We start from the raw sequence: 23,039 nt of genomic DNA on the forward strand, positions 1-23,039 counted from the left end.
CAGGAAACAAAAGATTATGTTGCATTAGGTTTTAGCTTGGAGTTATATTGGTTAGGATTACCTGGATAGAAATTCAGAAGAAAAGAATTCAATACAGGTGGAAGATTTTGAGAATTAGTATTGGATAATACATCTGCTTAACTCTGAAAAAATTGGAAACTACTATGGCTGCATAATGAGCTGAAATTTTAAAATAATATATAGGAAAAAGAAGGATGCACTTAACACCAAGCCTTGAGTACGACACAACAACCTGAATCTTTATGTATGGTACCAGAAGGCTCAAACACAGAAAGAGCTGAAGCCTACAAAAAATATTAAAAATGGAGCAAAACAAAAGAAAACAAGGATTAAATAGATCTGCTGCTTGGGAAAGTGAAACATCAATTTGTAAGCAAAAGAAGGCTGAAATTCTCATTTTCTATTTTGCAAGAGAAAACTTTTTACTAGCTCTGTAGTATCTTTAAGTTTCTGAATCCTTTTGAATAACATTTCTGCATAAGCATGATCTAAAATGTGATGTTTTCCACACAATCCTAAAACTAGATAAAGAGAATCTGTTTACGCAAATGACTGAAAAAATTATGTGTCCATTCATTTCTTGAGAAAAATGATCCAAAAGTAAGACTAAAAAGCTTTCATCAACCTGAGGATTTTTTGATAAATCTGCATTTATCAAATTTCAGTATTTTTGTGTCTGAATGTAATATAACATTAGATGAAATTAAGTAATCTGCATTATTATTCTAAATATGACATTGCACAATGGCCAAATATTGTAAGCAAGATAAAAACATTAAAAACAAGATTGGTATTTTTCAACTTTTTTTTAGACTTTAGCATTTTAGTCTTTTGGAGTCAGAGTCTTTACTTCTCTGATAGGAAGTATAACAATCTAACCTAGATAGGCAATGAAATTTCCCCTAAAAAGGTTCATATCATATACATGCTTATTATCTGTGCTACCATAAATTAATCTCCAAATTTGCCCTATTTCCATTTTCATTAAGATTTATACCCTTTAAGAGCAAAGAAAAATTTAAATCATTAAAAGAAGTCATTGACTTTAGTGACACCATGTTACTGTTTGATTAAAGTCTTGTCAGTTACAGGCAGCTGTAAGCAGGCTAATTAAGTTCACAGAACCGAGTTGTTTACTTGCAGTTAGCACTTTTTAAGGGAGTGCTGCATTGCAGAGAAAAGCAGCTCAAGAAGAGATTGCTTGTTTAGGCAATCTCTTTACTCCATGAGGGGAAGACAAAGAAAAAAATGGGTCAGGCACAGAACAACTATACATCTATAACTGACTGTAAGGCAAATATGTGGTGAAAAGAGAGATGTTGCAAAGGTAATAAATGTGGGCATTGATTGCGCAGTTACTTTTTCATCTTTATAACTCCAAATATTTGCTGACTGAGGAAGTTGCCGGAATATTGTGATATTCTAGAATGCATGTGAAGCAATTTCCTTTGTTTTACCCAAAACAAGAGTGCAGGTTTCTCCTTTTTTGTTCATTTTCTAAAGTGTTTAAATGCTTTAAAAATACTATGCTGCTTGCTATTTTGGCATTTATGACAGTAATCCAAATGGCAAAAAACCCCTCATAAAATACTACATTACCAAAGAGGAAGAGGCAGACAGTAGTATATATTTTATAGAACTTCTGGTTAATTACTGAGGCACAAAATTATACTATATTGTAAAAATGTATTTTATGGAAGCCTAAATCTTGGTGTGGTTGTGATTCTCTTGTGAATTGTTCCCTCAGTTACATTTGCCATTTTGTAAACCAGTCTCATTTCATGTAGTGATGGGCCTAGTGATACGTTACAGAGCCAAACTATCTTCACATCCATGTCATATTACTAGAAGCATTCCTTATTAAATAGCATTAGATGTAAACAGTTAAAATGTAAAATGTATTGATACCATAAACCAGTTTTAATGACCACATAGCTCTATTTGTAGTGAAATATTTAGTTTGCTGTGCTTATGCTTGTATACTGCTCCTCCTCTTTTTAGATTCCTTTTAGATTTTTTAAATATTTTTTTAGTTTTTTATATGAAATATTTTATTCTGATATATTTTTATGCTTTTTAACTGTATCCCATCCTCCTTATGCTAGTCTTTGCCTGTAATAAAAAATTTGATTTGATTAGTGCATAAAGGGATTTGTCCTTTTATTCCATGGCTGTTAAGCTTAATGAGAAGTCTTTGAAAAGGGACATTATCTAAGGCTTTTTGAAAAATCTAAGCAGACAGTGCCTATTGGTTTATCCTTCCACATCCTTATTAATATCCTCAAAAACCTCTGTTCAATTAATTAGATAATACTTTCCCTTAGCAAACCCATGTTGGGTATTCTTGAACAAGACCCGTGTTTCCAAAGTTTAGTAATTTTATCTTTAATAGCAGTCTCCACTAACTTCCTTAGAACATGTGTTAAGCTGACAGGCCTATAATTTCCTTCATCTCCCTGTGAGGCCTTCTTAAAAATAAAGAGTTACATTAGCTAACCTTCCAGTCCTTCATCTCAGAGCCCAAGTATAAACACAGGTTGCATATTTTACTTAGGTGGTCTACAATTTCAGCTTTAAATTCCTTAATAATCATTGGATGGATGCCATTAAGGCCTAGTTATTTGTTAATGTTCAATTTGTCAATAAGGCCTAGCACCACTTCTGTTATCACCACTATGGCTCAATTCATCTGATTCTTTTCCTGAAAACAGAAACTCAGGTTCAGAAAACTGTCCTGATTTTTTCTCTTGTGAAAGCAAAGAATTTGTTCAGTTTCTCTTTCTAAATAAACTGGGTTTGGGACATATTCCTTTGTTTTATTTGGCCGTGTTGAGTATCACATGTGACTACATTATCCTTTCCTATGTCCATCACCTCCCCTTTAGAAGAGACAACATTTTCAACTCCTTTCCTAAGTAATTATTGTTTCCAATTCGAATGTTGCTCAACTCCTATCAGGTTTTTCCTGCTACTCTGCCATCCTTGTAAGTGTCAGTAGTTTGTTTCCATTTTGGTTCAAGTGGAGCCCATCCCTAAAGTATAGGTCCATCTTTTTCCAAAACACCCTCCAATGCCTAATAAATAGAATAAATAGACTGCAAAAAGCACCCTTTCTTGAATGGTAGTAATTGTTTGTAAGTTGAGGAGTATCTATGCATGCTGGCTGTCTACCTTCATAACTATTCTAGAAGTTATATCTTCTAGAAGTTATCCTACTAGACAATCACTTAAATATGAGCCAGCAGTGTGCTACAGCTGCCCCAAAAACCAACACAGTGCTAGGCTGCATTAACAGAGGGAAAGAATCAAGATCACATGAAGTGTTAATACCACTTTACAATGCCTTGGTAAGGCCACACTTGGAATACTGCATCCAGTTTTGGTCACCACAATGTAAAAAAGATGATGAGACACTAGAAAGAGTACAGAGAAGAGCAACAAAGATGATTAGGTGACAGGAGGCTAAAACATATAAGGTTGCTGGAATTGGATATGTCTAGTTTAATGAAGAGAAGGACTAGGGGTGATATGACAGCAGTGTTCCAATATCTCAGGGGTTGCCACAAAGAAGAGGGAGTCAAGTTATTCTCCAAAGCACCTGAGGGCAAGACAAAAAGCAACGGAAGGAAACTAACCAAAGAGAGAAGCAACCTGGAACTAAGGAGCAATTTCCTGACAGTTAGAACAATTAATCAATGGAACAACCTGCCTCCAGAAGCTGTGAATGCTCCAACACTGGAAGTTTTTAATAAGAGACTGGACAACCATTTGTCTGAAATGGTATAGGTTTTCATGCCTGTGTAGGGGGTTGGACTAGATGACCTCCAAGGTCCCTTCCAACTCTAAAATTATTATTATTATTATTATTATTATTATTATTATTATTATTATTATTATTATTATTATTATTATTATTATTATATATGCTTAGCCTGTTTAAATATATTTTGAAAATTCTATTTCTTCTATTTCTTTTTAAGTTTTTGTTATATTATTGGGGGTTTTTTTAGAGTATTTTAAATTTACATTTTAGCCCCTCTTCCCTCTCAAGGGTTCTCTGATTTTATCACAGTTGCTAGGGACAGGAAGACCAGCAGTTTTCTCAAGTCAGAAAAGCATTCCAAAACTGTATCAAACACAGGTATCTCTCCCCCCCCAAAAAAAACCCCTCACATGTAATTCTTTAATCCATACACCTCTCCTTTTAATGACTATTTTCCACCCACCTTTCCTCTGTTTCTCCTTTTCTCTCAGCAACACTTATATGTACATGTTTAGTATAATACATGAATATATGTTTATGTACATTTTCTATGTTGTGTATAGACTACATACAGTGCATACAGTATAGCATAGATTTTTGTGGGGGGGGGAAGCACTTCATTAATAGAATGACATACCGTGATTGGAAACCAAATTCATTATGTTCCTCTTCAACACCACTGCTATCACTCTGCTCTTCAGGTTCCTGTTCCTCTTTGCCTGGAAGTGTCTCCCAGCTCTCATCACTGGAGGACTGATCTTTCACAGTCACAGAAAAATAAGAAGGCAGGGATGCAGACCATTCACCATCACTGCATTCTGAGCTGCAATTTGAGAGAGTCCAATTGATAGAGTTAATATTTGCCATGATTCAATCAAGCTAACCATAAAATGGGAAAGAGCTAAGAACATGTTTAGTTTCCCCTTTGGATATGAACATGCTCCAAGTTTGGATGACTCTGTCCATAAGAGTAGGAGATAATTTCCTACTAAAATCATACTACAAAAAAGAAATCCCTTACAAATTTTCCCAGGAGAGTCCAAACAGAAAAAGCTACTGCTTCTTTCATCCTGAAATCCTAATCTTACATCCTATTAAAGAAATAGAATAAAATATTTGTAATCTGATGGGAATGTTCTAAGAAAGGAACACCAAGAAAATTAGGATCTATTTTATTAAAAATCCCCTCTCGGATACTAGACTTTAGATTCCTCTGCAGCATCAGATTAGAACTAACATAATACAAAGAAAAATAATACTTTACTTTAAGCTCATTTCTGATATGAAAATGTATATTTAATAATATAGGACTGGCAATAAACATCTTTTAAACTTCTAATAAACATGTTGAGAACATGATGAAACAATGTTATGGACATTCATATATTGCTCTCTTTTTCTTTTTACACACACCTAAATTTTAAACAAAAATTGTAAATAAATAAATAATGAATGAATGGGCAGTTGGTAGCTTTCTAGAATCAAAGTTGCTAAACATAATTTGCTCCTACAAATATCAAGATTATCAGCCATATCACAAGGCGCTAGATACGGAACAGAAATTCCTGAAGGAATGGATGGAAACTAATCAAGGAGAGAAGCAACCTAGAACTAAGGAGAAATTTCCTGACAGTTAGAACAATTAATCAGTGGAACAACCTGCCTCCAGAAGTTGTGAATGCTCCAACACTGGAAGTTTTTAAGAAGAGATTGGACAACCTTTTGTCTGAAATAGTATAGGGTTTCGTGCCTGAGCAGGGGGTTGGACTAGAAAACCTCAAGGGTCCCTTCCAACTCTATTATTGTTATTGAGTATTTTAAAGCTTTTAATTTTATATATAAATTATGGTCTTTGTACTATTTTACATTTATACCTTGTTCTCAACATTGCACAATCTCAGTTCTGAACTATTTGCTAACAGGACACTACTGTAAAATTCCAGCACTTTCTAACTACATTTAAAATCCAACACCTTTTCCTAATGATATTGGACAGCAATGTCTGTAAGCACTAAGGGAATGATTAACAGCAGACTTGAAATGCTGCCAGTTTTAAGATGCATTATGAATACTTCCATTATTTTCTATTTTTCTTAATTGTTAAATAACTTATATCACAAAGTAGATTCAACATACAAAATAAAAGAGATATAAATCTAATGTGATAATAATATGAATAGAAAAATAGCATTGATCTTCATGAAAGGTTTGTGTTTAAAAAAACTTGAAAATTTCATTTTCATTCAAATCTAGGCAATATTTTTTTTACTATAAAATACTTTTTACTCTAAAATTATGAAACCAAAGCCTTCCCATTTAAATACTACAATAGTAGACACAATTTCAGAATATTTTTGTTTGTGTTCCAAATCCACTATCCCCTTACTTTAGGTATATACAAAAAATCTAAATCAGTTTGAGACTTCCAAAAATCCGCAGCCTCCATCTTAGGCTTCCAAAATTTTCTTTGTTTTCTTTATTTGAAGGTATGTTTCATCTTCAAGAGACTCCAACTGTAGACATTGGGGTATTCCTAACCCACCCGGGAAAAAGGTTGGAGTAATGTAATCTTAGGTTAATATATATTTTTTGGGAAGCCAGGTTCAAGGTACAAACAAACTGAGCATTTCTCAGTTCTTCAACAGATTTAAAGGAGGAGGAACATTTCTGACAGATCATATTTAACAGAGATATAGTGAAAAATAATGAAATGCATTCAAATATTCAGGAAAAATATTGTTAAGCTCTTAAATATTCCATTCACCCCAAAAAAATCCTCCCAATTTATTAGGAAATATTGTAATCCTTTAATAGTGATTATGTAAGATGCACCTTCCCTACAACTTAAGTTTCAGAAGGGTTTTGGCAGATGGAACATTTTAGTTTGAACCTATTAGTGCCACCGTAACCATATGTGAACAGGTTGTACAGTTTTGTGTAATCTTCAGCTTAATCAAACCTAAGAAATGCATTAACACTGCATTTGCGCAGTTCAAAACAAATAGAACACAATGGAAAGTCTTGAAGCGTATAACTAATTAAATGAAGGGGTGGTAATTATTTACCTTGTACTTGTTCTGGAGGGTTTCCCAACCCTTTGGACCAACTTTTGAAGGTCTGAGAATTAAGAGGAAAACTCTCTTTGATCGTATGAAATCGGATATTACCTATGCATTTAATCATGTCTTATACTTTTCAGTTCTTCGTTGTTCTGTATTTTTTAACTAATGACAGACACAGTACTGCACAATGGGCAACTTTCTATCAGATGCCAATAATATCTTATAAAAATTTTAATACTCTTAGGATGTTTAGACAGTACCACTAAAGAAAAAATTAAGTACATTTATGCTATTTCATTGTTAATATTTGATTCAGAGATCATTGAGAATTTTTATGTAACAGTCGTCTTCTTTCTTGTTCCCTAAAAAATCACTTCAAAAGACTAATGGATTGGCTATAATCTTAAACACTAGTCACACTGGCTTGGACAGGGACATAAGATTGTAGGGAATTTGGTGGGATTCTTCTGAGCACATTTGAGTGTTTTTCTATTCTGGTAAGATGATTTGGGATCCAAGCAATGTTGTTATAGAAGTCACCAAAGTATTCTTCTTGGTAGAATAAATTTACTTCCAAAAGCAAAAGTACGGCAAACCACATTTTTGTATAGCTTCTCAAAACATTTGCTTGTTTATTGATAGAGAAAATTAAATGAATACATTTAGCCGAAACTAAATGGATTGTGTTATTTAAATGTACACTGCCTGATCCACCCACCTGTTAAGTACAACACACAACTGGAAGAAATACTAAGTAGCACTGTGATATCTGAAAAGGAATTTTAACACTGCAATATTGAGGATTCAGGGGGGGGGGGGTTGGTCAGTTTTACCATGCATATTAACCAAAAATATTCAAATATCTGGAAAATGTAAAATTAAACTTCTTTAAAAACTTACCTGTCATCTTCATCTTTGTTAGAACTAGATAGTTTTCTACCGCAATCTTCAAATTCATCCCAAAAAGCACTATCATCTATTTTATTTTTTTCTTGAAGACTTGTATTTTGTTTCCTCGGTTCATTTTTTATTTTATTTTCAGCCAATCCATACTCTTTGGGGTCAAAAACCATATTAGATTTTTTTTCTTTATTATGCTTTGAGATAATTTCAGCATTGTATTGCTGGTCATCTACATTATCATTCCACATTTTAGTACTTCTCTTTTCTTCCTCTTCATTAATTACAGACTGCTTTTTATCAATCTCACTAACAGGATTCTGTTTTCTAACTTTGGGTCTTACTACCAATTCAGCTGAATTCTCTTGGTCCACCTTCATGCTTGTAGTACTCAGTGGATTACAAATTCCTACATGTGTCCTAATTGTAGGCTCAGCTGTATTACTGTTTTTCTGTTCTAAATCGTAAGTAGAAACAAGGTTACTTTTTGCTAAAGTTTCTTCATTAGATATTTTCAAAAGTGACTTATTTTGATAAACAGTATCTGATTCTATGTTAGAAAGTCTCCTAAAAGGCACTAGTCTAAGATCTTCAAAACTTTTATTTATGGTATTATAACTGAAACTAGGCAGGTGTGACTGCAAATCACTGAAGGAGTCCATATCTTTTTCTAATTTGGAAAGCATATTGTCCAGTTTTTCTTGAAATAGTCCTGTTTCTTCTTTAGCTAATGAGATAGCACTTTGGAAACCGTCTTCCTCTCCATCACTGCTGTCTGGTTCATAAGAGTCAATGTTCACAAAGGCAATTCCATTCTGGCCATGAAGATTGTTACACTCTTCAGAAGTAGACTCCACATTGTCATTAGAATTCTCATTGTTGGCAACATTTTGGCGATCACACAAACTGTAGCATGTTGGAGAAAACATTGAAGTATCTGTGTTGATAGCTTGGCTAGAATCAGCTTCACAAACAGGTTCTTCTGATCCAACACTTGGTAATAATGATGCATCTACCAATGGAGAACATACTTGGACATGTGGACTGGAACCTTTATATAGAATTATAAAAAAAGATACATTGTAAGGATAAGACCAGTTATTGGATTATATAGTAAAAGCGATATGATAAAATCAGTAATTAAAGATGTATCAATATACAGTAAATCATTTAGAAAAAGTGGTTAGGAACACTAGGTATCAAAATAACTAAGGTATTTCTCATTTTCAGAAGAAAATCTATTTGCAATAATTTGCAATTCTACCTCACCTTTCAATACTATACCAATAAAGTTACTAATATGACATTTATTAGCATGATTCCAATAGAAAAATAATTTAAAAAACTTTGGGTTTGTTGTGAATAATCAAACACGTTGGTGGATACAGCTCCACTGTTCCCATTAGATATATAGCAAAAGTTACTAACTAAATCAGGGATCTTCCCTCCATTTTGTTCAGGGATACATAAAAACAGGAATGTTCAGCTTGTTAACTTGCTCAACAAACTATATTAGAATTGTAAAACAAAGATTGACTGTTTTTAACTTCTTAGGAACAGACGCAGTACTAAAGAAATTAAATAGAGTTGCCTTGAGGCAAGATGGGTGGTAAACAAATCAATAAATAAGGATAAAGGTTCTTTTTTTAAAACCAAAAAGAGACATAAAAAGCAGATGCTAGCAACAAAACAGCATGCACTGCCATGCTTGATTATTCATAATAAACCAGCATTTTGACTTGTTTCTATGGCTCAAATCAGACTATGTATTTAAACAACAAAATTATATAATTAATTGTAGCATGCTATATAATACTTCCAAATCATTATACAGTATTAATTTGCTACCTTCATTAAGAATAATCTTGTTCTGAAAATCATATGCAATTGCCACTAGTAAAAAGAAATTATTTTCTTATAGATCAAGAATGGGGTATTTTATTATTAATATTAAACAGAATCACCCCAAATATATAGTATTTCATTTAACATGGCTCAAGTAGTGTCACTACTTTGTGAACAGATGTTTCTTTGACTGATTTTATTTGATTCTAGATTTGCTTCCTCTTTCCCTTCACCAAACTTCCCTTTTAATGTTTCTCATTTAGAAAAAAAAACATTATGATGGAGTTTGAGATATTTAGTTACTGATGATCACTTCGGATTACTATTCTAATGGTACACATATCTTTTATTGTAATTCACACTGTATGTGTTGTGAGTCAATTTTGGTAAAGTAATATTATGTAAACATGTTAAATAAATACCATGGCATCCTATGTAATATTGCCTCTATGGCTGCAATAGTACAATTGAGGGATATTATTTGGTATAATTTGAAGAAAACCTCTAATAGTTCTTGGAATATTTAAAATGCAAGAAGGTTTAGTAAAACCAATCACAGAGATTTGATAGCTAGAACAATATTCAACATAGAAAGAACCAATCATATAATGTTAACTATTTTGAAAGGCAAACTAACATAAACTATTCCAATTAAAGCAAACCTGAAAATAATAATGAATTAGAAATTACAAGTATGGTAGATAATAGCATAACGATACCCCCAAAATATTAAAAGATATATTCAAAGATATGATCTTTGAATGTATAATAAAGAAAATGAGCACTGATGACCTACTTTTATCATCTATTTTTATATAAGTCAGGCTGATTTAAAAATAAATAATGCAAACCTGGGGGCAGACTTGGATTACAACATAATAACTATATCTTATTCAAATTAGGTACAGATATATTATATAGATAAAAAGATCAATATGATATATACAAATTATGTTAAGTTCACAACTTTTGTGCAATGTTTGCCCAAAGTAGAAAGTTTTCTCTGAATCAAATAATAATAATTTGTAATTATGTGACACACACACAATAAATTTTCTTTTAGAACACTGTCTAGTTCTAATCCTTCACATTCTTCTGTGTGTTGGTTTGAGTATCTTTCTTGATTCATCAGAGATGGTCTAAAACTGACATAGGCATGTCTTCTTCCATATCTTCTCCCTGTAATAGTTTGATAGCCTCCTGCTGGTTTTGGCCATGTGGGTTTTCCAGCTTCCTGACCCATCACTGCAAGAGAGGGGGAGAGGGGAAAGGAGGAAAAGATAATTCTAAATATAACAGAACATAAGTTTTAATTAATTTAATTTTAGTTTGAATACTAAAAATATTTGTAGTATAAATATAAATGCTAACAAGAGTTTCAATTGGTATGAAAGCAAAGAATCAATTAGCACAGTCTTTCTCAACCTTGACAATTTTAAAGCATGTGGACTTCAACTCCCAGAATTCCACATCCAGCATTGCTGGCTGTGGAATTCTGGGAGTTGAAGTCCACATGCCTTAAAATTGTCAAGGTTGACAAACACTGAATTAGCACAATATTTTTTTCAATTATTTAGGAACAGTAATACATGAGTCATGTATATCATAATATTGGTGAACTCCCTTGGCACAATATAAAGGATTTCTAATTTTTAATATTTTAACATATACTTTAAGGTATGCTTTTTTAAAATTTAGGGGAGACGGAAAGCAGAGTAAGAACTGCCAAACAAATCACTCTTCACCTTTCAAGTTCTAACTAATTCTCTTAGTATCAAGTAATCTTCCATTATAGAAAGAAGAGAATGATTCAACTAGAGGCTATTGCAATGTATTCTAGCTTTAGCCATATTAGACTTTTATCAAAGCAAAGGGAGAAATGGGGAAGTAGAGAAATCGTGTGCATGCATTTGTGTCTCTTTATAAGTCTGGGGCTATGGGAAATAAAACGAAGAGACCTGAAAGTTGGGGATGTAGCAAGGGAGCAGATATACAAGAATTCCAAACTGAACTAGATAGGTGAATTATTTTATATAAGCAAAACTGGAAACAAATCCATACCAGGCAGATATTAAGCATAAATTTAGTTTATTTATGTAATTTATCTCTGTCTCAATTAGCAATTGGTTTGCATTATTATAGGAAGATTTTCAATATCGTTATAAAACTGAGTTTGGGTAATGCCCATTTTGTTGAAGACTTACAATTTTGTGATACTTTATAGCAGACATGTCAAACTCGCGACATCACATGACATCGTGCGACATATCGGAACTTTTTCCCCATTGTCGGCAATGGGGTAGGCACGGTTTCCTCATGATACGTCTGGCCCACAGGCCGGCAGTTTGACACCCCTGCTATACAGTGACTTAAACATTTTCATAATATATATTAAATAAAATCTTATTGTACAAATCATCTCAGACAAAATATTTAATGAAAGATTCTGCTCATGTTCCTCAAAAGGTCAGTTATCTTTTGGGAGGAAAAACCTCTTAATTTCTCAAAATATTCCATATCTATATTTTGGAATAATGGAAAAGAATCTGATAGAATAAATAAATAAATAAGTTAAAAACTGTTTTGTATTCTGAAGCTCAGCAACTGTCTTTATATTTGGAACCTTATTTGTAGATTTATAAACCATTTTCCTTCAGGATTCCAAGGGTAACCTACCTAGTATTTCCACTGGTTTGTTTTTTTTAGGAATAATCTTGTAAGATATGTTGGGTTGGGAAATAATACTATTCAAGATATCATTGAAACTAGGTATGAATAACTAGGTATGAATCTGGCCTTCCCTAGCCCTAATTTATTACTATAATCATCATGCCAGTTACTTATCTTTTAGCTTCAATATAATGTCTTCTTAAAACTGGTATTTTGAATGTCACCATTCCCACCATAAAAATATTTTTGCATACTGTAGGCATTCTGATGGAAAACATTTGTAATAGCATGTATAAAACCATCTACAAAATCCAACAAGCCCACTAAAGAAAGTAGGGTTGAAAAGATGAAATATGAGTATGTTTGTCTTGAAAAATTAAATTTACAGGTAGATTTCACTTTAAAATATCTGAGTAGCATTATATAAATTATAGTTTAAAACTCAAACTGTATTCCAGTCTTTAGCAGATGCAATAGAACTCTGAGATACAGAGGATGAGCCTCTAATCAAAATAAAGCTTCAGAACTTCTTAAATGATCTATCCTGGTGGTGGCGAACCTATGGCACGGGTGCCAGAGGCGGCACTCAGAGCCCTCTCTGTGGGCACACGAACCGTCGCCCCAGTCCTAGGCCTTCAGCTGGGTTTTATAAAACCTTTTCGCTTTAGGCCTCCGCCGCCGTGTGCAAAAAAAAAAAGGTTCAATCAATCAGTCAATTTCAACTTCTTGCGGGGAAAAAAAAAGATCTTGCAAAGTTGGAATTGATTGATTGAACTTTTTAGTCCCACCCAGTCTGCCGTTACCACCGCAGCCATGCCCAGCCAGTGGGCCACGCCCCCAATTGGCCACACCCAGCCAATGAGCCACACCCACCTGGCACCCGACGATGCATAAGTGGGTTTTGCGTTGCAGTTTGGGCACTCGGACTCTAAAAGGTTCGCCATCACTGATCTATCCTTTTAACTGATCTATCTGACATCAGAACTGGAAGAAGCTAACTCTTCTTCAACACTTCAGTAATGGAGATAAATAGTTCTAAAATTAAAAACTTTTATAAAAATCTTTGTGTGTAATGAAATTACTGGAACACAGGAGGATCAACAGAAATAAATAAATGTATTTATTTCAGTATTTAGTTCCTTCTGCAAGTTATCATTCTTCAGAATTCACATTGTTTATGTGAAGTTATATTTACTCCAAATTGGACTGGCTGTCTATCACATCTGAAGGGAAATTTAGTTCACAATTTTTTAAATTCTTTCACCTTTGTTTATTGTTGAAATGAAAATAAACTCTGTGATATGGAACTTTGAGCAGGATACTGAAGACTTCAGTAGGAGTATCTGAATCTTCTCTGCAGGAATTGAAACTAATTTGTTTCAAAGGAAAATAACAGAGATGCAGCTAGCAAATGTATCCAGCTACATATTAAAATTAAGTCTAAATAAAATCTTACTAGTTGAATGAAAAAATAATAATAAATAAATTGTCTTTGACTACAATTTTAATCTATTATATCTAATTTGCATATTTTGTTAATGCAATAAAATGATTTCATCTATTATTCAATGTATTATATATATTAAATATATATATTTAACCAAATAAAAATTTGCATACATGACTATTTAGTATAGACCTATACTGTCATTATTTATATATTTCTATCAAAAGTAAATCTTACTGATTTCAACTTAGTTAAGTGCTATAAAACATTGCCAACATAAAATCTTGCCAACATCTGCTTAACATGCTTTGATTTCTGTCCTCACAATCCACTTTACATTACAATCAGAGTAGTGAAATATGGTATTACAACTGAAACAAAAATACACTTTGAGTAAGAACATCTAGATCCAATTTGTCCAATAAATGAACAATTTATGCTGTATAAACTGATTTAGATTTAGATAAATTGAACAGTTCAAATGCCCAATGTTTATCAAGACACGTTTCATGCTCATACTTAATTTGCAGTCATTATCTTTTCTACATCTTGATTCATATCACATACCATACCAAATATGGTACTCTATGATTACTTACAAGCCATTGCATCTCTGAATAAGATTGTCCATACCCTGCAGTTGAAGTGGTTTTCTGATCTTTGATTTAACATTAAACAAAAATAGCCAAGGAATAGAGAAAGAGCCCTCTCAAGACAAATGTATGTAAGCTCATCATTTTCAATAGTTTTTGCTGCAACATCTGAACTGACCCTTATATGTAAAAAGTTGTTCTGAGTTCCATGTATATTTCCATCAAAAGCCTGATTATTTCAGAATACCTACAATTCAGCAGAGTCCTGTAAGAAAGTACTTCAGTCTGAGCCATATTTTCCCAGTATCTCTCTTTCTGCCATCTGTCTGTCCATCTGATCTATCATTTTATTTGTCCATGAAACCTGTATGATGCCAACCACATGATTTTAATTAGCACCTTTTAAACAAAGTTTAAAAGTATTTATTATTTTAAAAAAGTATCTAAAAGAAATGGTACATTGCAATTAAGCTGTCCATTGCTTTTTATAAGGTTATTGTCTTCTACGCAAATCTAAAAAAGATATTGACCATATGGGGAGCCAGAATGGTAAGTGTTTCACCAGAATATTTCCAGTGATAACAGAATCATCCATATGAAATTCAATTGTTTGGTTTAAAAAAAACAGTTATTGTTCATACATTAATAATATCCATTCCTAAAGAATGCAATAACTTGGGTGGTAAACTGAATTTTTAACAAAGTAGGCAGTTCTACAAGGTAAATGATAAATTCAATTATATTATTTACATGGACGGTCATGTAAAATTACTTAATAAATAAATAATAGTAAATCAACTTTATTGTGATGACAATGGAGTCAGCTCAATATAAATGGTCAAATGAATACTGCACAGGAATATTAAGTATTAATATTAACCCTAACTAATCATCTGTTTCAGATCACGTGAAATTTGCCATTAGATATTACTTTAAACTATTTAGGTATTCAGATTAGGTAAAATTTGTATTTTTTTAAATTAGTAAAATACACTTTAGTCAAGTAAAAAATGTTGACTGCTATTTCTTGTTTCTTCTTATACTGAGAATTCTAAGAGGACCAAAACACTACTAATTATATAGTTTGTGAAATCTAGACTTCCCAGACCATATAGGGAAACAATCACATATTCCTAGTCAAGCAGACATGGAGTTTTCATACTAAGGCACTCAAATATACTAGCTTTAGAGGTTAGGCTCAGGATTATTTAAAACAGTTGGGAAATAAATACAGCAGCAAACTACATGCTAAGTTAACATACTGTCTTGGATCAGCAGAAAAAGAGAGGGCATTTCTATCTTTTAAAGCAAAGGCCTATCTTGGTGCCATAACACACATCATTAAAGAGAGCTTCAGTTTAGAAAATGTATAGATACTATATTAAAAAAATGTTCTGGTTCAGATTTTCTGTGGGCTCTCCCCCTACTGCAAAGCAGACGGGAGGATTTCCCCCCCCCTCTATGTCCCCATGTCCTTGCCTTCATCTTATCTCCAGTCCATGAGTAAAACGGGATTATAGTAAATCTTCCTTAGATGTATTTTGTTTTCCCTCTTAAGGTGGTACCATCCAAAGACATCTTTGAGATGTGTACAGTCTATAATGTTTTGTTACACATCACCTTAGAGCAGCAATGAATTGAAACAGAGCCAAGAAAGGCAAGCTAGGGAATGGGAATAGCAAAATTCATACCAGTATATCCTTCTGCTGACTCAAAATTGGGGGAAGGGAGGAAATAGTAATATAACTCTAGTAATATAATACATTTAGGGAGGAAAAAATCAAGGATTTAAGTACAGATTAGGCGAGACCTGGCTCAAAAACAGCAACTGTGAGAGGGACCTTTGAGTTCTAGTAGACGATCACTTGACTATGAGCCAGCAGTGTGCAGCAGCAGCCAAAAAAGCTAATACAATCCTGAGTTGTATAACATCCTGGAAACAGTGAGGGAATAGCCCCCACTGCCTTGGCGCCGGCCCTGGCCGCCAGGGAGCCAATGTACAATTTTGGGTTGGCCATCTATGCTGAAACACATTCAGTTTTAGCTCCACAAGGCCGTCTGGAAACAGCAAGGGACCGGCCCCTGCCGCATTGGCCCCGCCCCCTGGGTGCGCGCTGGGGAGGTGTCACCTTTTGTGAGGAATGAAATGCACCATCGCCTGCAAGTAGCCAGCAAATGGCCCTCGTCTACTTCACATATCCGGCTTGATGGGCTCTGGGGGAGGGGCTTCAGCAGGCTCTTCCAGTGGACCATGCCTTGGCGCTTGCCCTGGTCCCACCCCCTTCTGCCAGAGACACTCAGATCTGTCCCACTCCTGCCCAGGCCCCCACAGGCACCCTTGAAGCGAACGATGTAGAGCTGGCCATGCCCACCCAGTAGGCCACACCCACTCCAGCCACACCCACCCAGTAGGCCGTGCCCACCCTGGCCACACCTACCCGGGCCCCCGAGGACAACCGCAATACTGATGCGGCCCTCAATGAAATTGAGTTTGACACCCCTGCTCAAGACCTTAAATACTGGCCTAATCACACTGCAAGCATAGACCATATTTGTTTGCCTTATCTGGGAATTAATAGGAATCTGATGAATATGGTTGATCCAAGTGATTGGATTTGGAATATATAATGGGTACAGCTTCTATTATAAGCAAGACACAGAATCATCATTTAGGAATGTTCCTATCTATATTCATTACTTGAGGCACCTTCTTGTAGCAATATATCTACACTACATTAACATAGTTACATTTTGATAGTAGTAGAATACATTACAATCAGAAATGAGAAAAATGTTCCTAGCCCAACATCTAAGAAACAATTCTTCCCCACTACAGCTAAAAAAAGAAATAAAAAACAACTCTTGTAGCTATAAAGTTCTAAGATCTGTTTCCTATGAGTTTATTTTAATGAAGACAGAAGGGCATGTTTTAATAATTTGCAACGAATATGTTTTGCCTATATTCCCCCCCCCCACCAGGAAACCTGATTGTCTCTCTTAACTCTTACTGAGGAACAAAATGGAAATAACTCACCGTACCATTCCCTTTCAGGATAGACAGTATTATGCAAAGCATTGAAAAGTGGCAAGATGTAATGGACAAAGAAAATTAAAGGCAGAAAATGATAGAAAGTAATATAGATTTGTTATTTCATACCAACATTTTTCTTATACCTCATCATGTTTACCTATCCTTGCGTACATTCTAGTTTCTATCACATTCATGTACTGATTTATACATTGTCTTCTATTCTTAAAATTTCTCATTCTCTTTCTGAAGAATCAACTCCATCCAAACAAGGTTCCATGGCTTTCTGACTTTAATGGAAGTTCTCCTGCTAGGTTCTTAGTACTGTATAGCCAGCTAAAAAAAATGCTGTTGAACTGTAGGTGTTCTTGTATATTCAAAGGATGGGCAGACAACGGATCTTCGATAATAATTGAAATGTATCTGTTTAATATATAGAATGTTGTTGGACACCAGTGCATTTTTCTACAACAAATTTTTTTTAATGCCCTAAAACAGACATGTCAAACACAAGGCCCGGGGGCGAGATGCGGCCCGTGACGTGGTTTCATGTGGCCCGCGAAGCCATCCTGGAAACAGTGAGGGAATAGCCCCCACTGGCTTAGCCCCGGCCCTGGCCGCCCGGGAGCCAATGTACAATTTTGTGGTGGCCATCTATGCTGAAACACATTTAGTTTTAGCTCCACAAGGCCGTCTGGAAACAGCAAGGGACCGGCCCCTGCTGCATTGGCCCCACCCCCTGAATGCGCGCTGGGGAGGTGTCACCCTTTGTGAGGAATGAAGAAATGCACCATCGCCTGGAAGTGGCCAGCAAATGGCCCTCGTCTACTTCACATATCCGGCTTGATGGGCTCCGGGGGAGGGGCTTCGGCAGGCTCTTCCAGTGGACCATGCCTTGGCGCTTGCCCTGGTCCCACTCCCTTCTGCCAGAGACACTCAGATCTGTCCCACTCCTGCCCAGGCCCCCACAGGCACCCTTGAAGCGAACGATGTAGAGCTGGCCATGCCCACCCAGTAGGCCACACCCACTCCAGCCACACCCACCCAGTAGGCCTTGCCCACCCTGGCCACACCTACCCAGCCCCCCAAGGACAACCGCAATACTGATGAGGCCCTCAATGAAATTGAGTTTGACTCCCCTGCCCTAAAAAATTGAATACCTCTTATTATATGATATACCCTTGATAATCAAAATTATAAAAACAAATAATGTGCATGGTATATAAAGTTTCAAATACTGATAAATTGAAGCATTTGACAACAGCATCCCAGGGGTCATAGAATACTTATTTACTGCAATTTCCCATTCTACATAAACTTCAAGAAAAACCACAGCAGTGTTTTTTTTATTAAAGTAATTCTAATGTCAGACCTATTAACACCATATCTGAGCTATTTATCTAGCATGCCAGGTAGTGGTGAATATTACTGGGAGATCTTCCTCTTTGTGGCACTTCCCTGCCTACTCAGGAGCCAATGCAATTCAGTTCCTTCAGTATCTTTAAAGGCTCTTAAACAGTTTTCTCTTGAACTATTTAAAACAAAAACACATCTGAAACATGGAGGACTGAAAACTAAAGAAATAAATGAATACCAAAAGCAACATTATTCCCTCTTACTATATTTGGTATGTCTTTCACCATATTCACAATGTACTGATAGGTTTAGTCTACTAATTTAAAAAAAACCAAAACCTTGGAACATTAGGCCAGCCCATTCTTGTTCAGTATTTATATCATCTTGACATTATTTTGAATTCCCTCCACTAATCAGAATATGGAGGTTTTGAGGGAAGATCTTTCCTTGCCCATTCTATGGAAGCTAAGCCTCTTCTACTCTATCTTACCAGGTCTGCTTTCATTCATTTTGTCTAATTACTGAGGAAGGCAGTCTTTCCCCGTTTTAAACTACAGATGGTCAGCTTAATGACCACTTGATCAGCAATTATTTGAAATTGTGAAGGTATTGCATGAGAGGTATTTATGTCTGCTCCTCAAAGTTCTATTACAATCTTCTTTACTGGTTTTCTACAAGCAAGGTTAATTGTGAAGTTGGCAGGAAGTCGCAAGTGGTGACCTTGTGACATCCTTGCTTAACGACTGCATAGGATTCACTTAAAAAGGTAGCTTTTTTATAAATCCTTTCAATAAATAAATAAAATTTACAATCACCATTTATTTTTCACTTTATTGCCAATTTTCTGTCATTAGCACTTTGCCTTTGCCTTTTTGGGGTTTCAAAAATGTAATTAACAGGTTCTGCAGCCTGAAGGAGTTGAGAAACCATATTTTCCAAAATATATAAATAACTCTTTTTTTCTACTTTTTCTCTGTAAATTTTACAACTTAACAGAAGTTCACTCTCTGAAGCATTTCTTTAAAGGAAATCTCTTAATAATTTGTGAATCTGTTCATACTCTCTTTTAAGATAATATTTTCCTTATATCAGTAAAAAAATTGTACAAAACTCTTATACCTATATTTTACACAACTTAAAACTACTGGAAAATTAATACTGTATTACGGTATACAGTATGTCATTGTTGCCAGCTGAAAAGTGAAATGCTGGAATCCAACCTCTTATAACTATAGCATCAGCCATTTTGAGATAATTATTTCTATTACATTGTTTTACAGCCTCAGCTCATTTACATATGTTTTTCAATATAGATTTCATGCAATATATGAAGTTATTCTTGATACAATTATATAATGTTTATTTAATTGCATATTTTATTATTTGCATATTTTCTGTATATTATAAATGTCAAGCTAGTCATGATTTGGATCAGCTTGTATTTCAACTTTATCTAAGTCTCCAAAAACTGTTTTCCAATAATTACCAAGCAAAATCTGTGCTTACTAAAACTGTGTAAAACGGTATTATGTACTTTTATCCACATGTGAACATATTAGAATTGGGAGGAGCTTACCTTCATTTTAACTGTGGCCAAAGAATAGGTTTAACATTCTAATCATAGATCTTAGAATGTAACAGTAATTGACTTCAATAAAACCTACTCCATATCAACTCATAAATCACGTTTTACTATTAAAACATTCTAAGCTGAATATACTAAAAAGGTAAAAGTAAAGGTTTCCCCTATCTAGTCACGTCCAATTCTGTGCTTACTCTAAAGGGTGGTGGGTCCTCTTCCTTTCTTAGCTGAGAGATCCAGCATTGTCCAAAGACATTTCTGTGATCATGTATCCATATGATCATATGCCAGGTGCATGGAACGCTGTTACCTTTCCACTCAAGTGGTACCTATTTATCTATTTGCATTACATGCTTTCAAACTGCTAGGTAGGCAGCAGCTGGGGCAAGGACAGGAGCTCACCTGTCATGCAGTGCTCAGGTCTCAAACCTGGGCTGACAAATTTCCAGTTGACAAGCTCAGTGTCTTTAACCGCTGAGCCAACATTTCCCCTAAGTGTATTAAATGCTGGGATAAACTATGCCATATTAAAAATCAACATTTGAAAGTGCATCTTCAATTTAGACATTTTAAAAATTAATAAAAACAGTATACTGATTTAGCACAGCACCCACTTTCCATTTAATTTATTAAAAATGTACAACTTTGAGAAGGTATTGCAATTAATCAAAATCAAATGATAAGATAAGATATAAGATAAGATAAGATAACCTTTATTGTCATTTTTTTTTTACTGTGGGCACAAAGGCACACATCAAAAATGAAATTTAGGTGCCTGCTCTCAAAGTGAACACATACATGACACACACCTAACATACTATATACAACAAATGTATAGACCCACACCTCTACATATACATAACAAATATTAAACACTGTCCATCTTGAAAATATAATGGAAGGAGGAAGCTTGAATATGAACAAGTTGTTCCATTTTTATTTTAACCAAATACACCAAATCTTTACCCAAAAATTTAAGTTCAATACTTTTTATTTTCAGCTAAGAAAAAAAGCATATCAATTCCACTTATCTGAGATACTGCCTAGTTGTAAACATCCTCAATTCTAATTCATGGATGACACAGGTCATCACAGCTTGTCACATAGAAGCATTTTTATAAAAAAACGTATTTTTTTCTACATTGGATCATATAGTTTGATGGTAGGGAAAAGGAAACATTTAGCAAGACTTAGAATAAATGTTCTGATATTCTATGAAATACTACTTAATGGCTAGTTTTGACTGGTCAAGAACTAAAATGATATAGAGAAGTATGCACCAGGAAAATAGAAATCATCACATGTACGTTTTGTTCAAATGTGTAAAATTTTATGTTAAGCCAAAATGGATAATAAATACCTATCATATATATAAAGACAGGCGCAATATGTAAAGGTGGAGGTGGGGAAGATGATTCAGAACTGTTTGACTAGCAGGATTTAATGTGCACAGAACAGATGAGATGAGGTCGGTCTTTTCTATTTACACAAAAGTTTTAGCCCCTTTTTGATAAGACAGATCCGGTATTAGAGAAAACATTCGGATGTGAAAAGACCAGTAAAGATACTGTAGACATGTCTGTCCCAATTAAAGAGTCAGATAAAAGAGAAAAACAGATTTATGCCCCTCCAGACTGCTTAAAACAATTTCCCCTTGCCTAGCTAGTTTCTGGTATACCGTAAGCCAGGGGTAGTCAACCTTGGCTCTTTTATGACTCGTGGACTTCAACTCCCAGAATTCCTGAGCCAGCACAGCTGGCTCAGGAATTCTGGGAGTTGAAGTCCACGAGTCATAAAAGAGCCAAGGTTGACTACCCCTGCGAATACTTCAATGCAGAAGAGAGCCATCCGGTTGGTTCTTCGCGGCTCTGACCCAAACGGACCAATTCAGAACACATCTCCCATCTCCCCAACACGGCAGCCTGGAAACAGGCCAAACCTGGCCAAAGCTGTCAAAGCGAACCTCGCCTTACCGCATTCCGCCCCCCACCCCGGCTTCCCACAGACGCGAATAAAAAGCTCTTTTAAGAAGCGAGCTCACGATTCAGCTCTTCAGATCCGCAAGGCGCCCGATCCCCATCTCTCCCCTGCCCCGGAGCAGGATGCTGTATCGCGCAACCCTGTCACCGCGCCCTCCCGATGCCGTCAGCCGCTTCGGCTCAAGCGATCCTGAGGATCTGCCTCTGAATAGCCAAGGGCCCGTGGGGGGGGGCGCATCAGCCCGATTCCCTCTGTTCGGCTACCGCAACCAAGATCGGCTCGAGGCAGGGGGAAAGCCGGCCTTGGAAGGCGCGGCCTGCTTTCTCTCCTCCAGCACAGGCCGCGACGCCAACGCAGGTAGGTGGCGGAAGACCAACCCGCCCCCCCCCCGCCGCCTTCTTTCCACCCTCTACACAGACGAAAGCATCTTCGGCCCATCTCTCGTCCAGCCTTCTGCGGCCTGAAACTGCGGACGCAGCCACTTACCCGCTTCCCAAGCCAAAGGCCGAGAGGGCACCACCGGCGGCAGTCGCAATACACACACGGTCTCGGGACTGACAGCTAGCCGAGCCAATCCCGCCCGCGGCCTTGGCAACGCCGGCCAATCCCGGCTCTCGCCTAGCCGACAGGGGCCAATCGACGAGGAACGTAAGGAAGAGATTGGATGGAACAGGCCGGCTCTCTGTGGGCTGGGGGGGGGGGTGTTTGCGGATGTCTGTCCCCACGCCTTTCCCGGGCCCTCGCCGCTTCCCTCCGCATCCGCGGCTCCGCCTATTCGGAGCGATGCATAGC

General features: G+C 35.9%; 1 protein-coding gene across 1 annotated transcript in view; it reads right to left on the reverse strand.

Annotated features, from left to right (window-relative positions):
- PJA2 (praja ring finger ubiquitin ligase 2) overlaps positions 1 to 22,796 on the reverse strand; it is a 55,527-nt gene extending 32,731 nt beyond the window's left edge. Inside the window, exons 1-5 of the mRNA XM_015822836.2 lie at positions 22,734 to 22,796; positions 14,553 to 14,665; positions 10,636 to 10,836; positions 7,747 to 8,797; positions 4,422 to 4,607 (exon numbers count right to left, since the gene is read on the reverse strand). Coding sequence (XP_015678322.1) covers positions 4,422 to 4,607; positions 7,747 to 8,797; positions 10,636 to 10,836; positions 14,553 to 14,595 — 1,481 coding nt within the window. The 5' untranslated portion in view covers positions 14,596 to 14,665; positions 22,734 to 22,796. The remainder of the gene's footprint in view (positions 1 to 4,421; positions 4,608 to 7,746; positions 8,798 to 10,635; positions 10,837 to 14,552; positions 14,666 to 22,733) is intronic.
- Between the last annotated feature and the right edge of the window lie 243 nt (positions 22,797 to 23,039).

This window comes from Protobothrops mucrosquamatus, unplaced genomic scaffold (assembly GCF_001527695.2).
Source record: "Protobothrops mucrosquamatus isolate PMUCROS unplaced genomic scaffold, P.Mucros_1.0 scaffold1691, whole genome shotgun sequence".
NCBI classification, from domain to species: Eukaryota; Metazoa; Chordata; class Lepidosauria; order Squamata; family Viperidae; genus Protobothrops; species Protobothrops mucrosquamatus.